The 12,897-nt window shown below is 31.3% G+C and overlaps 1 protein-coding gene across 1 annotated transcript; it reads left to right on the top strand.

Moving 5' to 3' along the window:
* The first annotated feature begins 2,456 nt into the window (after positions 1–2,456).
* On the top strand, positions 2,457–2,912 carry LOC149571239 (uncharacterized). Its single transcript, XM_089815682.1, has one exon. The coding sequence runs from the start codon at positions 2,457–2,459 to the stop codon at positions 2,910–2,912; it is 456 nt and encodes a 151-aa protein (XP_089671808.1).
* The last annotated feature ends 9,985 nt before the right edge of the window (positions 2,913–12,897 follow it).

Below are 12,897 nucleotides of genomic sequence, written 5' to 3'. Positions count from 1 at the left end.
CATTGCTTGCAGTGGAAGAAAGTCAAAGAGGCCCAAGATTTTACTCATCTTGGAAATGATGTGACATATTTTGAAGATAGAGGAGAGTGAACCATTAGATCTGATAAGAAACTAATGAGTTGGAAGTTTGATTCATCCTTAGATATGGAAGACAACGAGTTTGATAGGAAAATAAAAGGAAATGAAGAGGTAGCCGTTTATGAGCAATTTGAAAAAAAAATGAGCACTCCAAGACTAATTTGCAGGAGCGAGATAATTTTGAATACGTAATGTTCTTGGGAAAACAAAGTTTTTTTGAGACTAGTTTTAGTTAGTTTTTTAATTTTTATGCAAATAAAGAATGTGTTGAAATATGCATATTTATATTTTTAGTTGTTTTTAGTTTTATTCCTTAGCAAATAAAACATGTGTATCTAGTTTTTTTTCTCATTTTTCCCTTTGATTATGAATTCTTTATATTCAAGCATTTGTAATATTTTTCAATAGTGTTGTGGAGGTTGCATAGAAGGCAACAAATAATAAATCATTTCTACAAAAGTGTCACAAAATGGACAACGTGACACAAGACTCTTCAAATGATAAAGAGATCGTAGTTGACAAGCCACGATATTAACAATATGTAGAAGGGGACCACAAAAAGAGGTAATTGTAGATTATGAGCAGTTGATTATAAAATCCAAGAAAAAATGTCTAACAAAAGATATTCTTAAGACAAACTATAGACTGTTATATTGGATTACCAATTTATTTCAGTGATATTGAGCACTGGGTTGTTTTGGATAATACTTCTATTGTGAACCTAAATCTGCTTTGTTTGTTACATGGGACTACGACTACCTCTCTGGTTTATGGTATTCATAAAATCGATTTGCCTCAAAAATTGATATGCTTATTGTCGTATTTGTTGATGTTAGAGAAATTTCTCAGTGCAAGTCGCATGAATTGCAGGATTCTAGTATAGAAATCAATCATATCATAACTGATTGAATGCTTATGTAATCACAACTGGCATGTAGTTGCATGCTTATGATATCATAGTTGACATGTTGATAGTCATTACTCCTCAACATGCACCTACAACTGTGATAGAGCATAATACAATAGTTAGGTATAAGAGTTATAACATATATTTTCTAGATAAGTAATGCTACAAGAATGGTAAAGATTGCAGGGTTGAATAAAAGTAACATTCCAATTGACAACTACAAAAATATATATGCTTGCTATTATTTCCTATCTCCATGTGGCCTTAGCAATGGAGATAAATTTTGTGGTATATAAGGATCATAACCTATTTTATGATATTTTGTTAAGGGGGAGTCCATAGACAGAATTACATTGAAGGCTCGGTGCATTTTGTACATGTTGAAAATTTTATTCACCAATACAGTTTAATGAATGTGAATGTTATGAATATATTGTTAGGAGATGACTTTTTTGACTCGGGCTTATTTTGGCAAAAGAGTAATTTGTAGTGTCTTTGAACAAGGTTTGGTGATTCTAAGGTCTTTGACTGACATAGTTCTATTGTGAGTTTAGAGGTGGAAAACAGGGGATTCAATGTGTGACTATGTTGGTTGGACTTCAAGGGGGAGATTGTTGGAAATGTGAAGCCCAATGGTCGCCTACCCTTCACATTCCCTTCATCTTGTCTTCTAGCTGAACATAATTGTGTGTACATGTGTGCACGAAGCCACTATAATTATTTATGTGTAAGATCTTTGTTAATTTTCTGGTTTATTTGTATATTCTAGTCTAATTGTTTTTATTATATTTTCTGTCCTCATTTTGAATTTAAAAAACATTGCATGTTACGAGGAGCGGCAATGACGTTATACGTGACTGAAAGAGATTAAACATCACATCATAGGGGCAGGTAATAGAGCATCCTACCCAAATCAAATATAAGCTTAAAATACTTGTTCTATTCAATTGACTATTACTAGGTGGACTTAGAAAAATAAAAATGCTTGTCGCCACCCATTCCTGATTCATATGACCGACAGCATGGAATGGCAGACAACCTTCTCCTTCTTTGTTTTCTTGTTTATTATTCTAAACCGCATAGAAATTTGACCATACTAAATTAAAGATATATACGTTGATGACTTCGTTAATGGAAAACGCGGAAAGGAAAAAAACAGGCGAAGGGTGAGGATAAGAAGCTTGAATAAATTCATTTAATAGAAAACACGCGGAAATTGTGAAGTCATTCTGAGAATATTTTTTTTCATCGCACATCGGTTTTGCAGTAACGACATTAGCATCGTTATGGACGGCCGTTTTATATTATACTGTTCAAAGAGGCATTTTCCTTTAAATACAAGATGATCACGCACACAACCTTCAACGCACCTTCTCTTTTCTTCTTCCCTCTTTCTCCAAATCTGCTGTTATCTCCATTTTCATTTCTTGTTTCCTTGGGCGAAGAACACGTCATATATATTTGAATAGCTATGGAGGTTTATATGAGAGCTGCATCTGTTGTCAAGTCCACTCCTTCGGGCTCGTTCAGCTTGAAAACCCAAAAGAAAGGAGTGAATTTGAAGAAAAAGTCTAACATGGCCATCAAAGCAAGATATGAAGATTTTGATGACTGTTTTCATGAAGGGCCCAGCATGGTAGACGCAAATATTTCTGTTCTCAGACGGCGAGTGTACGAACAAAAGTTGCAGGAAAGCTTTAATTCCCCTTCTCATGAGAAATGGATGGAGTGGGAGAAAAACATGAGCTCTGAGTATTATTCCACTATTTCTCAAGCAACCGGAAGTATGCAGTGGTGGTTAATGAGCACTAGGCCAACAATTGTTTTCGCTACTCTGAGTTTGTTGTTAATGGGAGTGGGCACCTCCGTCGGTGTTAATTTGCTTACGGCGTGGAGTAGCGTCGATCTGATTCTCCACAATTTATGATATTGGGTTTCATTCTGTGCATGCATTTATGAACTCTGGGGAAACATATAACATACTATTGAATTAATTGGTGATCTGTGTATGGGATCGCTATAGGAGATCTATGAATTAGTAGTGGTACTGAACATTTGGTAAATTACTATTGGTGATTGAATGAGTAATTGTTGGTGAAATAGGAGTCAATTATTGGTGAACACTTTGTTTGGACCACTTTTTAACACTTTTATGCATAATGTCTTTGTAAAGTGCATTAGTATTAGTGAGAAGCTAAAACATTACCTTTACATAGTTAAGCCGCATATGATGACAATTAAAAAAAAAAAAAATTTCAACATGGTTTGGTATGTTAACTGAATGCGTGAAGTTAGCTATGGTCACTATTGCATATCTTCCTCTATTACCTATAATGATATCTACAACCTTGTTTTCTTCTTCTATCTTTTTTTCAAGGTTATAAATTATCATTTTATCATAAAATATTGTAGGTTTATCTCATATGTAACTTAGGCAAGTGTGTCTTTTTAAGTGAATTATATCGGACTCTACCTTTCTCACACCGAGCTATTAGACATCCTACTAATAAATGGTAAAAACCACTTTCCACAAATTGTTAAACATAAATCTCTCTCTACTAGTGTAAATAAAAAATTAAAAATGAGAACCATATCTGATGATGACGAGCCACCAAAAGTAAAAATCTAGAATGTTTGTGGGACTATGAATTAACTGGCTCATGTGCGATGTGTAAACAACTTACAAGAAAATATTTGATAAGGGAAACATATCCAACTCAATTGATTCCTAGTAAATGTGTTAAACTAGTAGCAAAAATGTGAGCCCGATAATCCTTATTAGAGCACATCAACTATACCAAAATTTATTTAAAAAGACATGATGAAACAATAAACTAATTAAGGAAAAACTTGAACAAATTACTCCCTTATAGTGTCAAGCACTTGGATTGTGTTTATGAGATACATTGAATAGGTCGGCTAAATTGGCACACTCGAACCACTGAGTTAGAGTGGTTGCGCCCATAGTAACTATACCTTTATGCTTTACGTCACATTTCCATTAATGTATGTATTTAGTATCCATTTCTATTTGCATCCATTATTAGTCCCTTCTTGATATATATAAGGCAGGGAACTAATGTTCCCCTTTGAACCCCTATTAATTTATTTATCCAAAAAAATACTAATGCCATATTCCAAAGTTCTTAAGGTTCGATTTTAAAAAGTAAAATAGTATATAATTTTTGTTTTATGATTGGTCCTCATTAATTTTGTGGGGATTTACTTGTGTGTTCTCAAATAGAAAATCATAAAATTAGAAGGTGGTGTTATATCATTTTTACTCATTTTCATGGCAAGCAACGATTTGGTGTTTTTCAAGGAATGGAAGCGATGCCCAATATTTGCTATTAGGTGCTCGTGGTTGTGCTTGTACAGGATCAAACAACTATTTCTATATAGTGCACCTATTGGGCACCATGTATCTCTCATTTCCTTTTGGTTTTTAAAATGATTTTATCAAACCAAAGTTTATTTCTTTAAAAATTAGAAGAATGAAATATCTTAATTATTATCTATTGATCACTCTCAAGCATATGAGAGATTGTTGTGAGCAATAAATTTGATTGTAGGTCACCACATCTATATATCCAATTGTTTGGAAAAATATTAATAGCAAAATCCAATTATTATTTTTTGGGATGAAAATATGGTAATATAATTATTTTTGCTCTGCATTTTCTTTTAGTATTTTATTATTGGACTCTTAATTATAAGTCAATCTTTCAATTTAGAGATGTCTTGAATTTAACTAAAATAATAGTTGAAAGTGGTCATTATAATGTAAGTTATTTATACATTTGTATTAGATATTTTGCTTAGTTTTATATTATATAAATATTATGTAATACATTAAAATTATATTTGTACTATTGATTTTAATTAAAATATCTAATTTCTATCCTTTGAAATGATATATCTTATTTGAAAATATATTTTAAAAACTCTTAGGCATACATACAAATCTCACATATATATTGTAGACCGTTTGAGTAAAAATAATATAGAGAATCTACCTTTTATATTTTGTAGTTAATTATTTTAATATTTCATTTTTAAGTTACTACAAATATAATTTGATTAATTGAACATATAAATACAATTTGATTAATATATAAATTCATACTATTTTTAACTTTATTTCAAAGTTAAAATAATTTGATGAATTAATATATGTGTGAATATATTTTCTTAATTTTTAATAATTTTTAATTTTTAATATTATAAATTTATTTTTTTATAAAAATAAATCTATTATGTATATTTTTAAATACTTATTTCAAATGAAAACATAATTTTAATATTATGTTTAAAAAATTAAAAATAGATTTAATTTATTATATAAAAAAATTATTTCATTTTTCACTCTTATCTACCTATTTGCAAATGCCCACTCTATATTCATAACAATCTATTAATATTTGTCATCTAATTTTGCACCACTTAGCACTTGCCTCATTGTCTTCTCGACCTTTGCACAAGAAAGGAACTTTAGCTCAACAAGAGCTCTTAAATTTGAGGTAATAATCATTTTGAAATGCTTAACCATATTAAAATAAATATAGATAAGATTTCAAATTGACTATTAAAGTAATATTTTAATAATTATTATTAAAGTAATATTTTTAATAATTATTATTTATTTACTTTAAAATATTTAATTTTTTTTTTATATAATAATTATTTTATTTATTTAAAATATATATCCTTTCAATTTAAAAATAATTTTTCAAATTATATTTATCTTATCTTCCAAATATTAATATTTGAAAATATATAATAGCGATATTCAATCATTAAATTCTTAATAAATATTTGATATAAACAAAGTTTTCAAAACTAATATTTACGTATTAAATATTTAACTTTCCTCAACTTTATTAGGTCCGCATTATAATTTTCTATATTTTGAAAATTTAAAAATGCTCCAACCTAATTTATATATATTTGGTTTTTCTAAATTATAAACAATAAAAATTTTAAATTTTTAAAACTTAGAATTGAAATTGTAAAAACATATTAATTTCTATTTTTTAAGGTACTTTATAACTATATTTATTTATTTATTTTTATTTTGGTAAGAACCTGAAGCCAAGTTTAATTACTTATTATGGGTTGTATTATGTGTCACTGCCTAACTCCATTTACCTCTCCAAACCCAGATTCATTTGAGAGCCTAATAACATTCCTTTGTCGAAGAAGGTTACACCATCAGCGGATCGTGAAGGTGCCAAAGAGTAGTTTAGCTATGGTTTTTCACCCCCTTTGAAATCAAAATATGACACTAAAATGTGGAGAAAGAAGCAATTGGAGAAGAGGCTAACTGATCAAGTTCATAGTCAACTTCCTTCTAATTAGCAACACCCCTTTATTACATTGTCGAACTAGTATGTTTCTCTATTGGTGGATTTTCTAAGGCAAACAATCCTCATTGGTAAGTTCGTGAACCCTAATCTCCATATTTTAGTCATTTCAAAATGAGCTTTCAAACATTGGATAGGTCTTAAGGAAATCTCTTTTATACACTCTAGATCTAAGCTTTTCATTTCTCTTTTTGAGTGGAAATCTGGGTGAGAAGCTACTCACAAAGTTAAAGGTTGGTTCTACAAAGGTTGAGGCCTTTTCACTCTACCATGGATTCCCAATTTCAAACCTGATTCTTCCCTCTATATTTTTATGCCTTTTTGGGTTGCACTACCTACTCTACCATTAGAATACAGAGATCCACAAATTATTGAAATTTGGGCTAATGGTTTGGGGATTTTTATTAAGCATTATTTAATTCCTTTTGAACACCTTTACTATGATATTAGAGTATGCTTACTCCTCAATCTATCTAAACCTATGCCTCAAAAAAATTTCATCCATTCAAAATGGGGATTATGGGAACAAGAAGTTTTTGTTCAAGATGAGGCTCTCGTGGATAAATTTGAAAACTATCTAGGTCATCTTAACAAACAGTGCCAATCTCCCCTTCAATCAGAGGTTTTTGTTTGCAAATATTTGCATTCCAACACTAAACATTGTTCACTTGTCGCTTATAATGTACATATCCTCATTAGTAATGGAGTCACTTATGTCTCTTGTTTACCATTGGCATCTTTTGGAAGCAAGAAGGACATTTTTTATTACCAAATTTTTGGTAAAGGAACTTTAGGGTTTTTTAAGCTTGAGGAGCTTATAACTGGTCTTTTCATATCATTCAAAAATGCTTCTTTGAAATACATGGACACGATAAAAAAGTTGTTCATTCTGGCACCAAGATCTCACTTCATGATATCTCAAGCTCAAGAATTTGATTACAATAACATTCTGGCTGAGACTATTAAAGATTTGACACTAGAATTGATGTTTCAAGTCCACCCAATACAAATTCCATTACAATACACTAGCTTGAAGTCTAATGTACCTTCTGATCAACAATTGGAGAGCATGGACAAGGAGATGTTGATTACCCTTGCTTCGAATATGATTCAAGAGATTATAGCTAAAGTAGATGTGTGTATAGCTATAGAAGAATGCTCAAGCCAAGAATGTAAACCTTTTTCACATATTGATTTGCATTGCAAGATGTCTTAATTAAATGATTTCACAATAGGGTCTAAAGAAAAAACACACAAGATACATGAGAAGGAGGAGGTCATTTGTATAGCCTCCCAAATTGATAGCTTGGATAGATTTCATAATTTACAAGATCTTCACATTGTTGGTGATGCCCCTAAAATTGTCTCCAACTTGGTTGATCCCATTGTTTGCAAAGATTTGCATTCCAAAACTAACTTTCAAGTCTTCCAAACCACCCACTTTGGCACATCTTTCATTTTGATTAATGTTTATGGCCCCTCTTCAACCCAAGATAAATTGAAATTTTGGCCATCACTAACTATCATCATTCAACATCTTGATGAAAAAAATATTTTACTTGGGGATGATTTTAATGCTATCCTAAGTTCTGGAGAGAAGTATGGAGGTATTTGACCTCCACCTAAAATAATGCAAGATTTTACCGCTTTTTCATGGATAATAACCTGCTAGATATTCTACCATCTAAGAGTTTCTTCACTTGGAAGTTAACAAAAGGGTTGGCTTTGTTCAAATTGTTAAGAGATTGGATAGGTTTTTGATAACTCAAGAATGGAAACTTCAAAATTTCACATTTGACGTCGAAATAATATCAATTTTTGAATCATATCATTTTCCCATTGTGTTAAATATTACTAGCCTATCTTTACTCTTGGGGAAAATCATAGGCTGTCATTCAAATTTGAAAGGATATGGCCTTGACATCCAACTTTTCTTCCTCTTCTTAAATAATGGTGGATATCGGCTCACAAGATTAATGGAACTAAGATGTACAATTTTCAAGGAAATTGAAACATATTAAAAGCCTCATCAAACACTAGAACATAACAGTTTCAAAAACATCTTCCAACAAAAATACATGATTGAAAAACAACTTTCAGCAATCAATGATATTAAATTATACAACAAGGTATGAATGAGGATATTTTTCAAAGAAAAAAACTACAAATTGATTGGGAAGAGTTGTGTTGTCGTGAGGAGGAATTCTTGAGGCAAAAATTGTGTGAGCTCTAGCTCAAAGAAGGGGACAAGAATACAAAGTATTTCCAAGCTTCAATGAAGAAAAAAAGGGCAACTAATTCAATCTTTTCAATTTCCAATGCAGAAAATGGTAATCTCATACTGATGTTAATGGTATTCAAGTTGAAGGTGTAAGTTTTTTTAGGAATTTATTACATTCTCCCATTGAAAATCATAAAAGAATCAAGAAGAAACAATTCCATGCTGAAATTTTTCAATATGAAATATATTTTATCATTCCTAAAATGTAGAAAGAACCTTAGACATTTTCTTATTTTTGACCCATTTCTCTTTGCAACATAGTTTACGAAATTATTACAAAAGCTATTTATTTGAGGTTGCAACATTCCTTTTCTTGTTTCCACTGAACAAGGAGGTTTTGTCCCAGGAAGAGAAACTATTGAAGGTGCATTGGTGGTTCATGAAGTTTTCCACTCCATTATATATGCCCAATCATCCAACTTCATCATTAAACATAACATGATGAAGGCTAATGGTAGAGTCTATTGGGATTTACTTTTCTAAGTCCTTCAAAAATTTGGTTTCTCTATCAAATGGTGTAAATGGATTAGATCATGTATTTTGGGAGTTTGGTTCTTAGTGATTATTAATGGTGTTCTAGTTGGCTTCTTTTGCTCTTCATGGGGGATCAAAAAATGTGATCCACTATCATAGTTATCATCTTCAATCACACATAAACATAGCTTGGATCTTTGGCATGGGGTTCATATCCTAGACACTTCAGTCACTCTCACACATTCCCTCTTTGTAGATGACATGCTTTTATTTGGAGTAGCACATATTCAAGAATCCAAATAGGTTAAAAGTACCCTTGATCTATACACTTCAATTTTAGGACAAAAGGTAAACCCACAAAAATCCAAGATTTTCTTCAATACAAGTTTGATTATTTCTAATAAAATTGCCAATATTTCAATTTTCCTATTGACCATCTTCCTTATTCTTATCTTGGAATTTCTTTTTTTGTGGGGACAAACAAAACATGTTACTAGGTAATAATTATTGAAAGACTAAAATCTAGAATTTTCACATGAATATCACGATGGCTATCTTTTGTTGGTTGCATCTTGCTAGACAAAATAGCCATGTCAACCATTCCTAATTACTATCTCGTTTTCCTTAAGGCTCCCTCCTCAATTATGAAACAAATTGAAAAGATCAATAGATATTTTCTTTGGAAAGACAACCTATCAGAAGAGAAGAAGATATCTTTAATCTCGTTGAAAGAGATGACATCAAAAAAAGATATTGGGGGTGCAAGAATCCATGATCTATCCCTTGGGAATAAAGCTTTTGGGGGGGAATTAGTATGAAAAATGTATACAAAAAAGGATAACCAGTGGTGTCAGATCATGCAACAGAAATATTTGGATAATAGTGACCCATCTAGAATTTTTTCCTTGTCTGGTCCACCAAAGGGATCAACTATATGGGATTTCATGATGTCAGGTAGTGGTAAACTATATTTCATGGACAATTCATAATGGCAATAGTATTTTGTTTTGGCCTGACTCATGGAATGGCCTCCCACCCTTGGCTATCTCTAACCATCTCAAAGATATTATGGCTCTCATCATTGACTTATGGGGCCCAAAACTTTCAAATTATGTATTTTCTATTGAAACATTCTTAGGAAAAGTAATATGGAGGGATACTACAAAACTTCCAATTGAGGTTGTACATAGGGATGCTTTGTAATAAGTCTTCTTAGAAAGAGTAGTAGTTCTTTCTAATAAGAAGGATTCATTATTTTGGTTGCTGCTAAAGATGGAAATTATACAATAAAAGTGGGTTACAAAGTCTTACAGTAGTTAAATAATAGTAAAGTCCCTAACTAAGCATTCTCTTTTTGTTGGAATAAGTTTGTTCTCCCCAAAGATGATTTCTTTGCCTGGTTGGCTTGGGGGGGAAAATTCTCGCTAGTGATTGACTAGGAAAACTCCACATTACATAGCCATTCAAATGTAATCTATGCATGGTTGAAGATGAAACTATGGACCACCTTCTTTTAAACTACCCATTTTCTCATGATTGTTGGACTTATGTGTTAAACAAGTTGATTTTTTTTAATGCCTCTACCATGCAAATTATGGGACTTGTTTCAAGCATGGTCTATGCTTTATTCCAAATCTCTTTTTTCTCCTATCTGGAGATGTATCTCTATTGTTGTGGTGTGGGCTCTGTAGTGGGAGAGAAATAAATGCATTTTTTGCCAAGATTTTAACTCAACAGACACAGTTCAAGAAGGCATTCAAAATCAGTCTCTAAAGTTATTAACATCTTAAATGCTAAATGCAATTATTTGTTCTTATCTTGGGATGGAAAAATTGTTAGGGAATGGGATCGTTTACTTGTACCTTTTGGCTCTATTCCTAATAAAATCCTAAAATATCCACCACATCATTCATCAATTAAATGGATTCCCGCTTCTATTGATTTTGTTAAGCTCAACTTCGATGGTGCATCGAGAAGTAATCTGGTTAAATCTGGCATTGGCATCTACATAAGGGATCATGGTGGTATAGTGCAAGAAATTAAAGGTGACATAATTTCTCCAGGCACTAACAACATCATTGAAGTTCAAGGTTTTCTCATTGGGTTGGTGTTGACTAAGAAAAGACATTTTAATAAAATCCACATTTAAGGTGATTCCATGGTTATTATTAATGCATGCATCAAGAGATCACTCTTGAAGTAGAAACTTATGTATGTTATGAATCAAATTTGGAACCATTTAGACCCTTTTGATGATCATTTTATTTTACATACTTCCCAAAAAGGTAATAGAGTTGCAGATTTTCTTGCTAATTTGGGTTGTGATGAAGTTATTTTGAAGCTTGTAGCCCTTGTACTCAATTCTTTGAATGAGAGAATTACAAGAGCTTATTGAGAATGATAAGTCTTGACATTCAAGAGCATTTATTCACAATCATTCTATTTTGTTTTAAAATGACTCTCTATTCTTCTCTTCTCTTCTCTATTGTAATTGGGTTGGGATTCAGATTTTTCTTCCTAGTTATTTCTCTGATGAGCCCTTGAATCAAGTTTATATATTAATAAAATATATAGTGGTTAGCTTACTTTTTCTTTAAAATTTATTATTACTATTATTTATTAAGTTCGAGTACATTCAAACCCAAGACGTCCTAGATAAGAGGCTCATAATTTTACTATTGTGTTGTAGGCCCCTATCTATAACTAGAATAATTATTATTAATAGACAAGATAGATATAAAATTATATAATTAAAATATATGAATTATTATAAAAAATGGCTCTACTTAAAAATTAAAAGAATAATATAAAATTATTACGACAAAATGGATTTTCTTAAAAGTTCAACACTTTTGTAGTTGATCACAAGGCCTAATGGCTACTTTGCAAAAAAAATGCAACGAACAATTCACTCCCTGTTAAAGAAATATTTGACACTTTAGCAAACATTTTAGAAAAAAAATTGGAGAACTTAGAAAAGCCCTAGGGAAAGGTTGCAGTCCACATCCAACTCCTCTCATAACACAGAAAAGTTAGATGAGAGCACAAAGTAGGAAAGTTTATTTTCCCAAACAAAATATTTGAAAATAGTAAGGGTTTTAGAAGAATAAAAATTAAATCCCATGGATGTAGGATATGTTATGGTACATGCACTATAATAAGAAGAGTGACTCCTAAATCTCGATAAAATTTGGTAAGACAAGGAACATGATAAGGAATGGATAACCATAAAAAATAAAAAGAATCACAGATAAAATGGTTCCAAGCCCATATCCAAACCTATAAGTAAGATATCCTTGGTTAAAATTTCATAGTCTAATAGGGTTCCCCTGGGCAGTAGGGATATGATAGATTTTAGAAACCAAATTTCAGCAAATGCTAGCCATCTCAATTCCAACCACAACCCATCATTTAAGGAAACCTTGGGATCTAAAAAATAGCTCTATACGCATTCAATCGATAGAAAAGTAGATGCAAAACCCCAAATGGTTGAACGAAACATTAATGAAATAGTTGCAATACCAAAAATATAATAAAATATAAGAAATAATTTTAGTGATAATTGGTGGATTGAATGCACTAATTTGGGAGTCTTCATCTTTTAGAATGGACCTGAAGGAAAGGAACCAAAATTGGTCAAATGGTTGTATGAATTTTGCGGTGAGCAGGTACTTATATCTCTCCTTTCTAACCATCTAATTTATTTATGTTGTAAGAGTAATGACACCAAAGATAGTCAATGTGTTTTAATAAAGGCCTATAGCATAAAACAAATTAATTAGAGGTCCAACTTC

The sequence above is a fragment of the Cupressus sempervirens genome, chromosome 2, assembly GCF_028749045.1.
Source record: "Cupressus sempervirens isolate cs-2001-9-10 chromosome 2, ASM2874904v1, whole genome shotgun sequence".
Classification (NCBI taxonomy): Eukaryota; Viridiplantae; Streptophyta; class Pinopsida; order Cupressales; family Cupressaceae; genus Cupressus; species Cupressus sempervirens.
The sequence above is the reverse complement of the archived record's forward strand: the minus strand, read 5'-3'. Positions and strand labels throughout refer to the sequence as shown.